Source organism: Tachypleus tridentatus, chromosome 4, assembly GCF_004210375.1.
Source record: "Tachypleus tridentatus isolate NWPU-2018 chromosome 4, ASM421037v1, whole genome shotgun sequence".
NCBI classification, from domain to species: domain Eukaryota; kingdom Metazoa; phylum Arthropoda; class Merostomata; order Xiphosura; family Limulidae; genus Tachypleus; species Tachypleus tridentatus.
In genome coordinates, this window is record NC_134828.1 from 21,239,881 (window position 1) to 21,260,072 (window position 20,192).

Consider the following 20,192-nt stretch of genomic DNA (forward strand, 5'->3'; position numbering starts at 1 on the left):
CCTAATAACGTATTTTACACCTGCTAAAAGTTTATAAGGTGTCCTCGTTACATTCATACACGTTCTAATTATAAAACATTCAATTAGGTTTAACCGTCTAACTATATTCTTATATGATTGTAAATCAGCGCCTTCTCATTGTGTTTTATAAAATCTTCACGACCTGGGTAGGAGCAACTTGAATTATTGGTGTCTTGAATAGTCGCACAAATCTGAACACTGTTTCTAAAATAGGGCTGAAAGAAGGCGGCAGCGAGTGAACAGCACCCATCAAGTTTAAATAAAATAATGTGATTTAACAGCCCCTCCCACCCCAGTAGTAATCCCAAAATCTTATAACTCAAAAATTTGGTTTCGATACACATAGTTGTCGTAGCACAGATAGCATATTATTCAGCTGCTTTGCTTAACAACAACCATTCAAACAAAACTGTCGCTTTTTAAAAATCATTCACGACTCCAAAGTACGAAGCCCGATCTTGCGCAACGGGACAGAAACATTGGATCCTTCAATTCAAATTCCGATACTCAAACCACTCGGTCACTCACAGTCAGCAAAAGGAAAACGTCACCTCGAGAATGAATTGAAATTTTATCGTAGTTAATGGCCAGGTAGTTAAGACACTCGACTCGTAATCCGAGGGTCACGGGTTCGAATCCGCGTCACACCAAACATGGTCGCCCTTTCAGTCGTGAGGACGTTATAATGTTACGGTCAATCCCATTATTCGATGGTAAAAAAGTAGCCCAAGAGTTGGCGGTGGAAGTAATGACTAACTGCCTTCCCTTTAGTCTTACACTGCTAAATTAGGGACGGCTGGCGCAGATAGCCCTGTTGTGGCGAAATTCAAAACCAACCAGTCGTAGTTAGTATTCAATCATTAAATAAAATCTAAATACCAAACTTTTAATACTGAAGTAGATTAACCGAAGTTTATTAACTTTCCTTAATGTATTTGAGGTTCATTTTATTCCGTATGTAAAGTTGTTAACCTTGGATTCAACAAACAGGTTATTCTTCTGGTAGTTTATAATTCATTACTTCTGACCCACGTTTATTGTAAAGGACTTGAGTATTCTGAAGTCAAAGGGTTAGGTTCTTGTCCTTCCACTGTTTAGATCAAAATATTTTTCTTCACGCTGTCATAACAAAAGCCAAGCCTATTTTTGCTTTCTCTGTTTACTGATTTAACAGATCCTTACTCTATGCAGACAAGTGCTTTCTTTATCTGTTGTTCACGTTAAGCAGAGAAAACATTCTCAGTTATACATCTAGAAGCCGTATCCATGTTTTTCTTTTAATCAAAATTAGATTTCATTTTGATATGTGTGTGTGAAGGACAGGAATAAGGCTTAGTGTGACTCTAGATTTGAACCTATATGGCTTATACATCAATCCGGTACTGTGTGTGTGATTGTTTATTTAATAACAGGTCAGTTTTGTTTCCATTCCTTTAAACATTTGTTCATACAGCATTTTTTCGTAATGAGCTGTCCATACCTTGTTTTAAAGAGCACATTGTATTTTTTAAAATTATATTTTATCATATCTTAATTAACTAACTTCGAAACACCTCAAGAAGCTATCACAGTTAAGTTCTGAAAAAAAACAACTGATCACAGTCACTTCACTGGTCAGTGTATAAGCAATGTATCACGTAGTTATCAATCGAATTGCACGAAGAAGAAAACTCACACACACACAAACATACAATAGAATTTCCTCCTAATACACATGAGAATCGCAAACCGTTAAAATATATTCAATTAGTTCACATATACTAATGATAAACTAAGACTGATAGCCTTGGTTAATAGAAAACTGCAGCCGACTTATTATTGAATGACAAAGGAGGTGACCATTCTTAAAATATCGTAAAATCATGTATTTTACAAGAAACCGTGAGACTCCGGACATTTTTATACATCTGTATTTTATTTTGTAACTGTTGTTATGTATAACTGGACTACTATGTAATTGGATGAAAACAACGTAAATAACTGTGAGAGCCTGTCACACTGTTATAATTGGTTCTTTGTGCTGTTCACCTAGAAAATCAACAATTCCTTTTACGAAATATCTATATATTAAAACGATTCATCAAAAACGTTAATCCATGTCACATACAGCTTGGTGAAGTAATGTATCTGTAAAATAAAGCTGTTATTTTAGTGTTAAGTACTACTTCGTAAGGTTATGTGTTATATTAAACACCACCAAAGTAATACAGCTGTAAAGTGGTCGGTCAAGCTGTTATTTTAGTGTTAAGTACTATTTCATAAGGTCATGTGTTATATTAAACACCACAAAAGTAATACAGCTGTAAAGTGGTCGGTCAAGCTGTTATTTTAGTGTTAAATGCTACTTCATAAGGTCATGTGTTATATTAAACACCACAAAAGTAATACAGCTGTAAAGTGGTCAGTCAAGCTGTTATTTTAGAGTTAAATGCTACTTCATAAGGTCATGTGTTATATTAAACACCACAAAAGTAATACAGCTGTAAAGTGGTCGGTCAAGCTGTTATTTTGGAGTTAAATGCTACTTCATAAGGTTATGTGTTATTTAATCAAGGTACTTCATAAAAATCAACCGAAAATCACAACTTACTTTCACCATAGAGACCAATACAACCACCAACCAAGAATCCTAGTGGCTGGCTTACCCTGTTATTTGTTCTCGATAGTATTTTGTTCTCAAAATACGATACAGTATGAATAATGTGAAATCATTGGTGACTTTGAAATGTAATTTTATCAAAAACATTCCAGTTTCATTTACTGTCCTGTTAAGGCAACATATTACCAACTAAAAACTGAATTATAAACCTCTTGGTAATTATTTCTGATAATAGCGACAAACTTGTATTTGTTTCCCGTATTGGCTTCTAAACATAACAAGGGTTGATATCCAATTATAGATTAAAAACACAACAACATCTATTTGTCTTTATTGACTTGTGACCGTCATAGCCAGATGGTTAGGGCGCTCGACTTGTATGAGGGCCACAGGTTCAAATCCTCGTCGTACTAAACATGCTCGCTCTTTCACTCAAAATGATGTTATAACGTGACGATCAATCTCACTATTCGTTGGTAAAAGAGTAGTCCAAGAGTTGCGGTGGGTGGTGATGACTAGCTGCCTACCCTCTAGTTTTACACTGCTAAATTCGGGACGGCTAACGCAGGTTGCTCTCGTGTAGCTTTGCGCAAAATTCAAAAACAAAGAAACTTTATTGACTTCGCGCGTTATTACTAAGTGTATCGTTTGGCTAATTGTACTGCTGGTGTTAAATTCTTGTCTCACTCAGAAAGTCACGCTAATAGAAATACCTGACATCTAGAACTTAAAGTAAAGTAACAACAAATGAAAGTGATGTGAACAAAGAGGTGAACACCACGAAACCTCAAACTGTTGTTAAACATAACCGCCACACAATCAGCCAACCAACTTCTCAAGAAATGTAACAGTTGTTTACATCTGAACTAGTAATTTAGGGAGAGTTTACCTAAATATGGAAGTTTTTAATGAGTTTTAGTTATTAAAAACAGTTTCCCTCTCTCTTATCTGGTACACATCAGATCTCATTCACTAATCCCCATTAATAGCACAGCGGTATGTTTAAGAACATACAACGCTAGGAACCGGGTTTTGATACTAGTTGTTATATATATAGTTATATATATAACTATATATTTGTATGTACATATATACAGACAGATTGCATAACTATATATTTGTATGTATATATAGAGAGACAGATTGCATAACTATATATTTGTATGTATATATAAAGAGACAGATTGCATAACTATATATTTGTATGTATATATAGAGAGACAGATTGCATAACTATATATTTGTATGTATATATAAAGAGACAGATTGCATAACTATATATTTGTATGTATATATATATAGACAGATTGCATTACTATATATTTGTATGTATATATATAGAGACAGATTGCATAACTATATATTTGTATGTACATATATAGAGACAGATTGCATAACTATATATTTCTATATATTTTTAGCATGGCGGCCTTTCTAGTCTCGCTGATTTCCTTCAACAGTAGGTTTTTCACACAAACGGCGTCATTAGCTGTGTTTTGCAGTACGGTCGATTTATTTTGGGGATATATGATGAAATTTATACTTTGGTATAAGAAGTAAGTTTATCAGTTATTAAACAACTTCTTACCAACTCAATGAAGAAAAAACTGTATGAATGGGGTCTGAAATACAAGAACTGGACGCAAGAACAATGGAGGAAGGTGTTATTCAGTGAGTAAACTCATTTATTCGTACAGGGTCAAAGAAGTCTGCATGTTCGCAGATCTCCAGGTGAGAAACTTCGGGAATATTACATCAATCAGTTCGTAAAACATCCCTTGAAGAAGATGTTTTGGGGCTTTTTCAGCTGCTATTGCGTCGGAGGCTTACATGTCGTAGAAGGTATGAGGCGAGGACCACAGTACATCGAAGTTTTGCAGAGAAGAGTCGTTCCAGAATTGAAAAAGAGATTTCCAGATGGATCTGGCATTTTTCAGCAAGATCTGGCTCCGTGCCACAAATCTAAACTTCTGAAGAATTTTATGACTAAAACGCGAATAAAGGTGCTGGACTGGCTTGGAAACTCTCCGGACTTAAATCCTATTGAAAATCTTTGAGCGATTTGTAAAGAAAGTCTTCGGGGAAAATATTATACTACGAAAGATAAGCTAATTGAGGTGTGGTACCGCAATCCAAAAATTAGTAAAGATTACAGTCAACTCGTGGATTCAATGACAAAGCGGAGTAATGATCTTCTGAAAAATAAAGGCCGTCATATCATGTATTAATTTGTGAGTAATTTTTGGATTCTCAGAAATAAAACGCAAAAAATTGAAAAATCGTAATTTTCTGTCTTGTTTCAATTAATTTGCACAAGGGTGTGATTGCCAAAGTCAAAACTTTAATGCGAAGTCAGCTGGCCTTGTAGGAAGTAATAAAACCATTGGAGAGGTTACACTCTGTTTGACCTTTGGTAACGAATCCAGTAAGTTTATCAGAAAATTTAGATAACGTATAAAAAATATTGAAGAGCTAGAAACTGGTTTCATAGAGACGTGAGAAAAATTATCTGGAGATTAGGTTTGATTATTTTAAGCACAAGACTATGCAATGGGATATCTATGATATGCCCAACATAGGTATCAAAATCCGACTTTTTTAGTATGGAAATTCTGCAAAATTACCGTTAAACCACTGGAGGGCGTTCTAAAGAGAAAAGTGAAGATCTACAAGGGTGCAATAAGTTATCAATAGTTAGGCTTAGGAAGAGGCAGGTGGTCATAGAATCAAATGTTAACTCTGAAAATAAATCTGATTTCACACTTTTAAAGTTCTCGTCCATTGTCAGATAAAGTGATTTCAATCGCATGTTAGAAGTATGTACTATTAAAGCTATAATTTTAAAGAGCCATACATGTAAGCTTAATTATGAATGTATGTATTTTGAAATACCAATGTCTTCTGAAAGTAAGTTCATGAGATTTTCTAGTTATCATTACATTACCTTAATTTAAACTACTGTTTTAACAGGTTTTCTTTTATTTTTACATTCCAATTACGATTTTTTTTATAAATTCACGCTTTTACGTGAATAACAGAAGCGTATTGCTTCATTTTTTGTAAAATTACGACGATAAGAGTGTAAGCACCAACATTTTGAGCAACAAAATTTGTGTTTGTTAGAACTACAGTTTCGTTCCCTAAGAGCTAATGGACAGAAAAAGACTCGTTAGGTTAAAAACGTGGAAGTTCGATCACATTTGGAAGAAGCCATCAGTGGCAAATGGTGTTGGCTTGAGAGAAGTGATACATGGTCAGTCGAAGTATTAAGTAATGTGGAACAAAACATTGTGCATTTCATTCTGTAATGAAGTCTGTTCTGTATAACTGAAGAACAAAGTTGCTTTATGAAACTTCATATTATGTAAAACTAGAATTCAGTAAGTTTTTATTGCCAATATTACTTGGCTTGTATAAGTTTTATAGTTGCAATAAATACTAGAACGAATTTGGTTTGGGGGTTATCAAATTACAGTTTTGCCATTTAAATAGTTTTTGCTTTGAAAAACATTGTAGACCAGTAACTCCTGTGATTTTTCAGATGATGGCCGCGTAAGTCAGGCTGAAAATGTGTTTCTTGATGAATACATTATTCCTTAAATAGAGTTTTGTTTAGTATGCAATGTTTAATAATACAGTCCACGAATCAAGTTTTAGAGGACCTGATGTGGTTCCAGTGTTGTGGGTCATTGTGGTGCGTGAATAAAATTTTGAGATAAATATTTAAATATCACATAGTAAGGAATAAACGATAACTATTGTTAAGAGAGTTTTAAGGCTTTGGTAACAGTCATTAAAGTGTGTCACTTACAAATAGCAATAATAACCAGAAACCTTAACTAGAGTTATGAAAGTAACCTCGCGTCATAAATGGTAAGGGTACTTAGTATATTTGTGATAGTGATATTTTCAAGTGTTTTCGTACTTTTTCGCATGTTTAGTCTGATTCAAGATATTTTAAAAGTTCTGATCAACACCACATGTATGGGGATAAATAAAACCTCAAGGTTATCTCACATAAAAGTATTAAATATCCTGTTATTTAAAAACATCCATGTTTATTACAATAATAGGAAATTAAATCTCTAATAAAAGATTGATACTACAGTGTTTCGCTAACGTGTTTTGAAAGTCAAAGTAATGAAATAAAAAAGGTGTACTTCACGTTTCGAAATCTAGATAATTTACAGTTATTCATAGTTAAATTTGTTGCAGTTTTCTTTTAGTTTCAGTTTTATGAAACTGTATAATTATTTTTTTTCATTTTTCCATGAACAATAACAACATTTGTATTTTTTTCTCAACATCCAGCTGTCACCACTATTGAGGATTTTGTAGATACAACTATTGTCCTCAAGAAAGACAACAATGAACTGGGGATTAGTGTCACAGGGGGAAATGACACCTATTTGGTAAGATATTAAAAACTGATGACCAATTCCTAGGTTGGGTTAAGTTTGTAAGTCTACTGTAAGTGACGTCACCAAAATGTATACAATAACGAGACATTTATAACTGTAGTAGTCTGCTTCAGAAGAACAATCTATAAAATAACATTGTTTACTTACTTTAAGCATAGAGATTCACAATGGTCCATCCTCATTGTATTTCTACAGGAGTGAACCCTGAAATTTAGCATTCTTAAGCCCTTATATTTACTGTTCAGCTGCCGGCAGTATTATATTTATTAACGAAATTTAAATTAGTCTGAGATTTCTCATGGAGACTTCATTCTTAAATCTTTAAGAAACCCACACTGAGGAGATTGAAACTTAATAAATTTGAACCAAATTAGGGTAATTCTTTAGATATCAGTAACAATACTTGTCACTTCTGTATATTCAAGAGTAAAATGTTTTGCTTGAAACTTTATGAAACACAGTTTGCGAACTACATTTTGTCTCGTATTTTCATGCAAGGTTACAAAAGGGTTACCTACGTATAGCACTCTTTAATTTTTTGACCTGATAGACAGGAGAGAAAGCAGCACTCGCCACCAAATCTCAGGCTACTGTTATTTTGTTTGACAAAATATTTGGATTGGACCGACACTTGAAAAGTGCACTCATGGGCGTAAAGTGTGAACATGTTTGTTTGTACGGTGAATCATTAACCATCAGGTTCACAGTCCGTATAATCCAACAACATGGTTTCACTCAGCCTCAAACCCAAGATTTGTAAACAGTACATACACTTCGTAAAAATTAGGAAGTATCTGTATACCAGTAAAGAACTCCACTAAACTCCTGTAGAGATTTAAGGAAATACCTGTATACCAGTAAAGAACTCCACTAAACTAGTACTATCCTTTAGAGATTTAAGGAACTATCTGTATACCAGTAAAGAACTCCACTAAACTAGTACTATCCTTTAGAGATTTAAGGAACTATCTGTATACCAGTAAAGAACTCCACTAAACTAGTACTATCCTTTAGAGATTTAAGGAAATATCTGTATACCAGTAAAGAACTCCACTAAACTCCTGTAGAGATTTAAGGAAATATCTGTATACCAGTAAAGAACTCCACTAAACTAGTACTATCCTGTAGAGATTTAAGGAAATATCTGTATACCAGTAAAGAACTCCACTAAACTAGTACTATCCTTTAGAGATTTAAGGAAATATCTGTATACCAGTAAAGAACTCCACTAAACTAGTACTATCCTTTAGAGATTTAAGGAAATATCTGTATACCAGTAAAGAACTCCACTAAACTAGTGCTATCCTTTAGAGATTTAAAGAACTATCTGTATACCAGTAAAGAACTCCACTAAACTAGTACTATTCTTTAGAGATTTAAGGAAATATCTGTTTACCAGTAAAGAACTCCACTAAACTAGTACTATCTTTTAGAGATTTAAGGAAATATCTGAATACCAGTAAAGAACTCCACTAAACTAGTACTATCCTGTAGAGATTTAAGGAAATATCTGTATACCAGTAAAGAACTCCACTAAACTAGTACTATCCTTTAGAGATTTAAGGAAATATCTGTATACCAGTAAAGAACTCCACTAAACTTGTACTGTCCTTTAGAGATTTAAGGAAATATCTGTATACCAGTAAAGAACTCCACTAAACTAGTACTATCCTTTAGAGATTTAAGGAACTATCTGAATACGAGAAAAGAACTTTACTAAACTAGTACTATCCTTTAGTGATTTAAAGGAAATATCTGTATACCAGTAAAGAACTCCACTAAACTAGTACTATCCTTTAGAGATTTAAGGAAATATCTGTATACCAGTAAAGAACTCCACTAAACTAATACTATCCTTTAGAGATTTAAGGAAATATCTGTATACCAGTAAAGAACTCCACTAAACTATTACTCTCCTTTAGAGATTTAAGGAAATATCTGTATACCAGTAAAGAACTCCACTAAACTTGTGCTATCCTGTAGAGATTTAATACTGACGAGAATACTTGTTATTTTTTTGAATTAAAACAGAACCATTCTGCTGGAAGAGGGTCTAACATTTCAAATATTGTCTCAAATGTAATCAACCCTCGTGCTAGTGAGACAATTAAAAGTAATACTTCTTACTCTGACATTGAAAAGACGTCAAAACTAAAACCTTACGATGTTAGCGCCAGGAAGCGCGTGACGTTAGTAGGAGTTTGTTGATAAAAACTGTGGCTCCTGCCTGTGTTGATTAATTACCACATCAAAAGCTATTGGGAAACAGCAACAAGTCGCTGCTAAAAGTGATTTTATTGGCTGTACATCATATTGAAAGTCAGAACACCCCATTTGAAAATAGGCTAAATATAACTTTTCAACACAACTTCTGGTATCTACACTTATGAGATGGTTAAATAAAACTTAAAAGTGAACCATCAACAATGTGTTTGTACTTTCACTTGAGAACTCTATTGATGCAGAAATCCTACAGAAAAACCTATGTCTTGTAGGTTAGCAAAGGCCGCTACGTGACCTAAAGGTAAAGAAACGTTGTACATAAAAACTCTGCTTCATCATTAAATATTACACAGTATTCACTATATTTAACCTCCATTTCATTTGACTATTTCAGTTGTGCCACATTATCGTTTCCTCAACTTATAATTATATATTCAAGTTCTTTATTCTTGTGTGTTGTAATTATTCTGTTGTAATTACAAATATTGTTTGCTTGTTTTCTATCCCACGTTACTGATGATGAAATTGTGAGAATTCCCACACATTTAATAAATGTTTCCTGTTTTCACACTTGTGCTTTGTTTTATCATTAAGTTATGTTTTATTTTGATGATTCCCAAACATTTAATAAATGTTTCCTGTTATCTCGTTTGTACTTTGTTTTATTATTATATTTTATTTTGAGGATTCCCAAACATTTAATAAATGTTTCATGTTATCACCTTTGTGCTTTGTTTTATTATTATGTTTTATTGTGAGGATTCCCAAACATTTAATAAATGTTTCCTGTTACCACGTTTGTGCTTTGTTTTATTATTATATCTTATTGTGAGGATTCCCAAACATTTAACAAATGTTTCCTGTTATCACGTTTGTGTTTTGTTTTATCATTAAATTATGTTTTATTTTGAGGATTCCCAAACATTTAATAAATGTTTCCTATTATCACGTTTGTGTTTGTTTTATCATTAACTGTGAAGGTTTATAAATATCAAATCGGAGTTTGATCGAAACACCACAGTTTGTCGATAGAGTAATCAACAAGAGACAAACAAAAGGACAACATTTAGTTTTCTAAAATTGTCATTCAATTATTAAAAAAGTGAAGCATACTTTGTTTGAAAACAATGACGACCATTAATATGTCAAAGGAAAATTATTTTTATTCTTCAAAAGAATCAAGTAATTTGTGTTTACGTTTCGAGTTCTATTTGATGTGGTCGTTTCCGAAATGCCAGTAACGTGCATCAACCTGCAAACGATTTTTTTCAAAGAATTGATGGCACGAGCGACTCTTTAGAGACAACATGAATCAAATGAACAACGGGGAAATCAAACTAAAATAGATTTAAACTAATTATACGATTGTCTCTCAGTTTAACACTTGGCGAAACACAAATTTACATAAATTTTGTGAAACATTTCATCAAGGAAACAGGTGAAGGGTGATTAGTTAGAATTAAAAGTAAAATGTTAGAGTTTCAAGACGCTGATCTTTGTTGTTGCTTCAAGTTTGAAGTCGCTGACCTTTGTAAGTGATTAGAGTTTCAAGACGCTGACCTTTCTTGGTGATTAGAGTTTCAAGACGCTGACCTTTGCTGGTGATTAGACTTTCAAGACTCTGACCTTTGTTAGTGATTAGAGTTTCAAGACGCTGACCTTTGTTGGTGATTAGAGTTTCAAGACGATGACCTTTGTTAGTGATCAGAGTTTCAAGACGATGACCTTTGTTGGTGATTACAGTTTCAAGACGGTGACCTTTTTTAGTGATTAGAGTTTCAAGACGCTGACCTTTGTTGGTGATTACAGTCTCAAAACTCTGAACTTTGTTGGTTATTAGAATTTCAAGACGCTGATTTTTGTTGATAGTTAGAGTTTCAAGACGCTGACCTTTGTTGGTGATTAGAGTTTCAAGACACTGACCTTTGTTTGTGATTAGAGTTTCAAAAGGCTGACCTTTGTTTGTGATTAGAGTTTCAAGACGCTGACCTTTGTTTGTGATTAGAGTTTCTAGACGCTGACCCTTGTTAGTGATTAGAGTTTCAAGTCGCTGTCCTTTGTTGGTGACCAGAGTTTGAAGACGCTGACCTTTGTTGGTGATTAGAGTTTTAAGGCGCTGACCTTTGTTGGTGATTAGAGTTTTAAGACGCTGACCTTTTTTGGTGATTAGAGTTTCAAGACGTTGACCTTTGTTGGTGATTAGAGTTTCAAGACGCTGACCTGTGTTAGTGATTAGAGTTTTAAGACGCTGACCTTTGTTGGTGATTAGATTTTGAAGACGCTGACATTTTTTAGTGATTAGAGTTTTAAGACATTGACCTTTGTTGGTGATTAGAGTTTCAAGACATTGACCTTTGTTGGTGATTAGAGTTTCAAGACGCTGACCTGTGTTGGTGATTAGAGTTTTAAGACGCTGACCTTTTTTGGTGATTAGAGTTTGAAGACGCTGACCTTTGTTGGTGATTAGAGTTTCAAGACGCTGACCTTTGTTGGTGATTAGATTTTCAACACATTGACCTTTGTTAATGATTAGAGTTTCAAGACGCTGACCTTTGTTGGTGATTAGACTTTCAAGACTCTGACCTTTGTTAGTGATTAGAGTTTCAAGACGATGACCTTTGTTGGTGATTAGAGTTTCAAGACGATGACCTTTGTTAGTGATCAGAGTTTCAAGACGATGACCTTTGTTGGTGATTACAGTTTCAAGACGCTGACCTTTTTTAGTGATTAGAGTTTCAAGACGCTGACCTTTGTTGGTGATTAGAGTTTCAAAACTCTGAACTTTGTTGGTGATTAGAATTTCAAGACGCTGATTTTTGTTGATAGTTAGAGTTTCAAGACGCTGACCTTTGTTGGTGATTAGAGTTTCATGACGCTGATCTTTGTTAGTGATTAGAGTTTCAAGACGCTGACCTTTGTTGATGCTTACAGTTTCAAGACGCTGACCTTTGTTTGTGATTAGAGTTTCTAGACGCTGACCCTTGTTAGTGATTAGAGTTTCAAGTCGCTGTCCTAGGTTAGTGATTAGAGTTTCAAGACGCTGACCTTTGTTGGTGATTAGAGTTTCAAGACGCTGACCTTTGTTGGTGATTAGAGTTTCAAGACGCTGACCTTTTTTGGTGATTAGAGTTTCAAGACGCTGACCTTTGTTGGTGATTAGAGTTTCAAGACGCTGACCTTTTTTGGTGATTAGAGTTTTAAGACATTGACCTTTGTTGGTGATTAGAGTTTCAAGACATTGACCTTTGTTGGTGATTAGAGTTTCAAGACGCTGACCTTTGTTGGTGATTAGAGTTTCAAGACGCTGACCTTTTTTGGTGATTAGAGTTTCAAGACGCTGACCTTTGTTGGTGATTAGAGTTTCAAGACGCTGACCTTTGTTGGTGATTAGAGTTTCAAGACGCTGACCTTTGTTAGTGATTAGAGTTTCAAGACGCTGACCTTTGTTGATGATTAGAGTTTCAAGACGCTGACCTTTGTTGGTGATTAGAGTTTCAAGACATTGACCTTTGTTGGTGATTAGAGTTTCAAGACGCTGACCTTTGTTGGTGATTAGAGTTTCAAGACGCTGACCTTTGTTAGTGATTAGAGTTTCAAGACGCTGACCTTGTTGGTGATTAGAGTTTCAAGACGCTGACCTTTGTTGGTGATTAGAGTTTCAAGACGCTGACCTTTGTTGGTGATTAGAGTTTCAAGACGCTGACCTTTGTTAGTGATTAGAGTTTCAAGACGCTGACCTTTGTTGGTGATTAGAGTTTCAAGACATTGACCTTTGTTGGTGATTAGAGTTTCAAGACATTGACCTTTGTTGGTGATTAGAGTTTCAAGACGCTGACCTTTGTTGGTGATTAGAGTTTCAAGACGCTGACCTTTGTTGATGCTTAGAGTTTCAAGACGCTGACCTTTGTTGGTGATTAGAGTTTCAAGACGTTGACCTTTGTTGGTGATTAGAGTTTCAAGACGCTGACCTTTGTTGGTGATTAGAGTTTCAAGACGCTGACCTTTGTTGGTGATTAGAGTTTCAAGACGCTGACCTTTGTTGGTGATTAGAGTTTCAAGACGCTGACCTTTGTTGGTGATTAGAGTTTCAGGACGCTGACCTTTGTTGGTGATTAGAGTTTGACCTTTGTTGGTGATTAGAGTTTCAAGACGCTGACCTTTGTTGGTGATTAGAGTTTCCTGACTTTGTTTGATTAGAGTTTCAAGACGCTGACCTTTGTTGGTGATTAGAGTTTCAAGACATTGACCTTTGTTGGTGATTAGAGTTTCAAGACGCTGACCTTTGTTGGTGATTAGAGTTTCAAGACGCTGACCTTTGTTGGTGATTAGAGTTTCAAGACGCTGACCTTTGTTGGTGATTAGAGTTTCAAGACGCTGACCTTTGTTGGTGATTAGAGTTTCAAGACGCTGACCTTTGTTGGTGATTAGAGTTTCAAGACGCTGACCTTTGTTGTTGGTGATTAGAGTTTCAAGACGCTGACCTTTGTTGGTGATTAGAGTTTCAAGACGCTGACCTTTGTTGGTGATTAGAGTTTCAAGACGCTGACCTTTGTTGGTGATTAGAGTTTCAAGACGCTGACCTTTGTTATGATTAGAGTTTCAAGACGCTGACCTTTGTTGGTGATTAGAGTTTCAAGACGCTGACCTTTGTTGGTGATTAGAGTTTCAAGACGCTGACCTTTGTTGGTGATTAGAGTTTCAAGACGCTGACCTTTGTTGGTGATTAGAGTTTCAAGACGCTGACCTTTGTTTATGCTTAGAGTTTCAAGACGCTGACCTTTGTTGGTGATTAGAGTTTCAAGACATTGACCTTTGTTGGTGATTAGAGTTTCAAGTCGCTGACCTTGTTGGTGATTAGAGTTTCAAGACATTGACCTTTGTTGGTGATTAGAGTTTCAAGACGCTGACCTTTGTTGGTGATTAGAGTTTCAAGACGCTGACCTTTGTTGGTGATTAGAGTTTCAAGACGCTGACCTTTGTTGGTGATTAGAGTTTCAAGACGCTGACCTTTGTTGGTGATTAGAGTTTCAAGACGCTGACCTTTGTTGGTGATTAGAGTTTCAAGACGCTGACCTTTGTTGGTGATTAGAGTTTCAAGACGCTGACCTTTGTTGGTGATTAGAGTTTCAAGACGCTGACCTTTGTTGGTGATTAGAGTTTCAAGACGCTGACCTTTGTTGGTGATTAGAGTTTCAAGAGATTGACCTTTGTTGGTGATTAGAGTTTCAAGACGCTGACACTTGTTGGTGTGTAACATGACAATAGGAATTGATAAAATCCTGTTTAGAATGAAATTGATTCTTTACCGGTTTTATTTCGAACGTAGGTTGTTTGGTGACGATTAGTGAGAAGGAAGACATCTTCATACTTCTCGACGGAACTGTTCGTGACCAGAAGCAAGCTACCTAATAATAAAAATCAGAACGAGAAAGAAATTTGATATTTAAAGATACTAGTCTCCGTGACAGGCTGATAAAAGATACTTAACGTTCCTAGTCAATATCAGAAAACTATCATAATTAGAATGCATTAGTTGGGAACCATTACTGTTAACGACATTTTTGGCCGTAATTCCAATAATATCTATTCGCTCTGGGTGAAACCTAGTGGTTAGCTTACCAAGATTAGAAATGCGACGATTTCTGTTCGAGTTCCATTGCTGAAAAAAACAACAAATTCCAGTGTAGATAGGTGGTTAGGGCATTCAATTCGTAATCTCAGGGTTACGGGTTTGAATCCCCATCCTACCAAGCGTGCTCGCCCTTTCAGCCGTGGGACGTTGTGATGTTATGGGCAATCTCATTCTTAGTTGATAAAGACTAGCCCAAAAGTTGGTGATGATGACTAGCTACCTTCCCTTTAGTTTTACACTGTTAAATTAAGGACAGCTAGCGCAGATATCGCTCGTGTAGCTCTGTGTGAAAGTCAAAAACCGTTAACTCTAGGGCTACTCTTTTACCAACGAACAGTGAGATTGACCGTGACATTATAAGGCCTTCACGGTTAAAAGACGAGCATGTTTGGTGTGGCGGGGATTCGAACCCGCGACCCTCGGATTACGAGTCGAGCGTACTAACCACCTAGCTATTCCAGGACAGACAATAATTTTTCACCATATTCGGACATCTTAAGAGATATACATTAGTTCCAAATTCTATGGTAAAACAATGTTGAATATTCTTTAAAATGTACTTTTAAAATATTTAAACATTGCAGAAAAACTTAATTAATCAAATATCTATAAAGAAAAATAGGTTTGGTTCTTATATACAAAACACTAGTACAAGAAAGTGCGTAAATTACTAGTTAAGACTAACGATTTGGCAATTTGTTGTTTTTTACGCACATTGCTATGATGACAGAAAAGTGTGCGTAGTTTGTTAAAAACCAATAACTGTCAAGATTTTACTGTATGTAAATTATTAGCCACTGGGCTCACACAACCTTAAATCCGCCACTGCACACTTGGCTTATGACAGCTAACGTTAGTTCAGGACATGTTATATATAACTTGTCGGTGTATGACATACTAGGTTTAATGAAAGTGAACGTTATTTGAAGACATCTTATAACTTGTCATGTGTGACACACTAGGCTTGTGACACAAAATTCAAAAATATGCTATGTAAGTCAATATAAAACCAAAACTAGAGAATAAATGAATTAGTGAAATGTTTAATACATATAATGATGGATGCAGGGTAAATTATTGGTTATAAAGAATGTCTCATTCAAATATTGGACAAATTAAGATAATACGTGTGATAAAAACTGATAACAGTGTCATAATAGTTGTCACACTGAAATAATAAAATAAGAGTTTTATTTGTAAATTATAGAACACATAATTAATTTGTAAATTATAATTAAGTCTAGACTAAATTGTTTGATGTAATCACATCTTAAGACACCCACAATGCGCCTTTGTCCAATTTAATAATTTACCAAATAATACCTTCTGCCTATGAAAGCACCGTCCACTTTTGTAAGACCAATGCAGGTAAATATATTAAAACTGTAAACATAAGTTGAGAACAACTGAAATCTATAAGCAGTTCTACGAAAGTAATAGTTTCCAATCCTATATAAGCTTGGTAATAACATCTACTAATAGATCCCTTGGTTACAATATCTGTTTCTAGGAGTGCACCCTCTGTTACTAGTTCGTCGCCTAGCAACACGCTCTATGTTGAATAACCCTTAACTATATTATCACATGGCATCTCCTAGCAACGCATTATTTGATACTACTTCCTAACATAATCGTATCTGGTTTGTAGGACAATGAGATCGTTACACGTGTCACTCTCTGGTGGCGGACCATGAAACACTCGCCCTAATTACAACACCACCTACCGTTAACTCTTTCCGTGAAAGAGTAGTGGGATTGACTGTGGCTCTGTAAACCCCATAACTGAAAGGGCAAGCACGTTCAGAAACGCGGTTTCGAAGTCGTGGCCTACAGATTGCGAGTTAGGAGCTCTAATTACCAAACTATGCACGGCCTGTATTAAATAAAAACAAAACTATAGATTTATAATTGAATGGCATAACTAGAATTAATTAAACGTTATATGGCTTATTTTAAATATTAACTCTACGTTATAGATCAGAATTTGTTTTACAAGTAAATTATTCGCTTGGAGAATAAACAGTTTAAGATCTTTAGTGAGAAAGCAGCTTATCAATAGAACTTGTCGTGAGTCTAATACAATAATAATTGTTATTTAATAGCTCACATCTTATCTTATAGGAGGCCATAGTTGTAACAGATGTTCTTCGCTATGGTGCAGCTTTCCAAGATGGCCGTCTAAAGAGGGGAGATGCTTTGTTGGCTATAAGTCGAATCATTTTATTAGTTTCAAAGTTTATTCCAGCACGATTTAATATGAAAAAAATACAACATTTCCTTTGTCTCCTACGGATTTTCTAGGTGAACGACATGTCACTGCGGGACATCTCCTTCAAAGAGGCTGTGAAACTGTTACGCGAGACAGCATCGCCTGTTCGACTGTTGGTTGTTATAGAAAATCGCTAAACCTTATTTACAACTCACCAGAGTAAGTTATTTAGCAGTCTAAGCTTTTATATAATCTTAGCAACTGTTAATTCAAACTTTTATATGTCTGGTTCCAAAGTCAGGCTTAGCGTTGCCTCCCGCCAACATTACTTTTGAGCCTTTGTCTAGTTCAATACTTTCAGTAATTTTGTTTTATAGGGAGTCGAGGCTAGATAAAATGAAAATTTACACAGAACGTAGTAATATTTTATTATAAGAATTACTACAAGTACTGTTTGGATTAAAATTCAGAATAATGTAAGTCTGAGGTAATATTTTTTCTAAGAATTGCTACAAGTACTGTTTGGATTAAAGTTCAAAATAATGTAAGTCTGAGTTTTTACGTAACGAAAGGTGATCTTATGAACTTTTAGATCAACCTCAAACATTCTGGAAAATCAATACGCTTATTTTTTATTATAAATAGCTCTTTGTGGCTAAACATTTTACCTTTTATTATGTTTAATTTTTTAGATTTCAAATGTTGTTTTGTTTTGAATTTCACGCAAAGCTACACGAGGGCTGTCTGCGCTCACACGTTGCTTCATTCCACTATTCGATTTGCTTCTATTATTAATTTTATTTAGTTTTCTGCATTTGCAGCAGGTTTTCTTCTGCTGTTATATTTTCTCCTATTATTATGCTTAACTTTTTAGCTTTCATGTATTATTTTCTTCTGTTAATTTATGTTGATATCAGGTTTACTACTTTGTTCATTGTGGTAGTTTTATTCCATTCATTGTTTTATCTGCTTTACTACTTTGTTCATTGTGGTAGTTTTATTCCATTGTTTTGTCTGCTCTACCACTTTGTTCATTGTGGTAGTTTTATTCCATTGTTTTGTCTGCTTTACCACTTTGTTCATTGTGGTAGTTTTATTCCATTGTTTTGTCTGCTTTGCTACTTTGTTCATTGTGGTAGTTTTATTCCATTGTTTTGTCTGCTTTACTACTTTGTTCACTGTGGTAGTTTTATTCCATTCATTGTTTTGTCTGCTTTGCTACTTTGTGGTAGTTTTATTCCATTCATTGTTTTGTCTGCTTTACTACTTTGTTCATTGTGGTAGTTTTATTCCATTCATTGTTTTGTCTGCTTTACTACTTTGTTCATTGTGGTAGTTTTATTCCATTGTTTTGTCTGCTTTACTACTTTGTTCATTGTGGTAGTTTTATTCCATTCATTGTTTTGTTTGCTTTACTACTTTGTTCATTGTGGGAGTTTTATTCCATTCATTTTATCTGCTTTACTACTTTGTTCATTGTGGTAGTTTCATTCCAATCATTGTTTTATCTGCTTTACTACTTTGTTCATTGTGGTAGTTTTATTCCATTGTTTTGTCTGCTTTACTACTTTGTTCATTGTGGTAGTTTTATTCCATTGTTTTGTCTGCTTTACTACTTTGTTCATTGTGGTAGTTTTATTCCATTCATTGTTTTGTCTGCTTTACTACTTTGTTCATTGTGGTAGTTTTATTCCATTGTTTTGTCTGCTTTGCTACTTTGTTCATTGTGGTAGTTTTATTCCATTCATTCATTTTTTTAACTAAATTCATTTCATTTTTTTTATTATTTTATAAAGTTTACTTTGTTCATTGTGGTAGTTTTATTCCATTGTTTTGTCTGCTTTGCTACTTTGTTCATTGTGGTAGTTTTATTCCATTCATTGTTTTGTCTGCATTTTTTTTTCTATAACTAAATTCATTTCATTTTTTTTATTATTTTATAAAGCTTTCAGAAAAGTAAAGCTAACCAGAACACTTTATAAACAAGTATAAAAAATAAAATCCATATAGTGATTAACATGGGCAGTTTTTAAAAAAAACTTTGATCAAATAACAATGAAAATTGATACGTCTGGTTAAGTAATACAGTTTATTACGGATGAGCCTCCGATTTATTATCTTATGTATTATGATTTTAAACAGCCAGAAATATTAATTTAGAAGTTATATGCAAAAACGGCTCGTTTGGGTTGAGAAAATATTTTACATAGAAGAGCGAACAACGTTTCGACCTTCTTCGGTCATCGTCATGACCGTCATGTCGATGACCGAAGAAGGTCGAAACGTTGTTCGCTCTTCTATGTAAAATATTTTCTCAACCCAAACGAGCCGTTTGCATATAAATTCTCAACAAGTGGGTTTCTCGACATCACTGATAATTTAGAAGTTAATTGAATCCTGGTATTTATTAAATTTATGATATTTACCAACTAGATTGATACACAGTTTTTTTTTCTTAAGACAGATAAATTGAATATACAAACAACAATACAATTTATAATAATGGTTATTGGTTATTACAAATAATATTTTTAAAAAGTTTACAAACAGTGCTGGTTCTTCTATCTGATCTGGAATTGAATCTTTTAGCGGCAGTTCATGATGAACGAATGAATTCTCTGTTGATATACAGGTACAATTCACTTGACGGGAAGCTAGCTAGTTCTGTTCTTAGCTGACCTTAAAAGATTTATATGCTAATTTTTCATCAAGGAAGATATGTCATGCCTTCATAGAAATACTGACGTCCGAAGTTAATTTTCTGAAGTTGATTGGTTGTAATGTTCGAAATCTGTAAATATTCCTTGTCATATATCTGTAGTTTTCCAATTAATAAACGTTTATCAAATATCAAGTCATCCCGTAAGTGATGTCTGAAAAGCTAATACAGGAAGTTCATCATCATTTTTATCTTTGTAAAAAGCTTTAATGACAAAAATATGTAGTAGAACATGCATAAAAATGTTCAAACAAATAGAAGAAACTAACCCAATACACTTTTTCAGATCATTAATCAAATAACCATTATGAAGATGGATGTGTCTGAGGAGCACATAAGACATATAAGTAACTGGTGATGTCATCCCA

The 20,192-nt window shown here is 34.4% G+C and overlaps 1 protein-coding gene across 1 annotated transcript; it reads left to right on the plus strand.

The window, feature by feature from the left end:
• The first annotated feature begins 5,770 nt into the window (after window positions 1–5,770).
• Window positions 5,771–19,959, plus strand: LOC143248077 (ligand of Numb protein X 2-like). Its single transcript, XM_076496513.1, has 4 exons — window positions 5,771–5,873; window positions 6,932–7,032; window positions 17,018–17,324; window positions 19,738–19,959. Exons 1-3 carry the CDS (start codon window positions 5,771–5,773, stop codon window positions 17,195–17,197), a joined length of 384 nt encoding a protein of 127 aa, XP_076352628.1. The 3' UTR covers window positions 17,198–17,324; window positions 19,738–19,959.
• The last annotated feature ends 233 nt before the right edge of the window (window positions 19,960–20,192 follow it).

Coding starts and splice junctions, on each gene's coding strand:
- LOC143248077 (XM_076496513.1), top strand. CDS start 5,771: ATGGACAGAAAAAGACTCGTTAGGTTAAAAACGTGGAAGTTCGATCAC. Junction 5,874..6,931: donor CTTGAGAGAAGTGATACATG/GTCAGTCGAAGT, acceptor CTCAACATCCAG/CTGTCACCACTATTGAGGAT. Junction 7,033..17,017: donor GGGGAAATGACACCTATTTG/GTAAGATATTAA, acceptor CTTATCTTATAG/GAGGCCATAGTTGTAACAGA.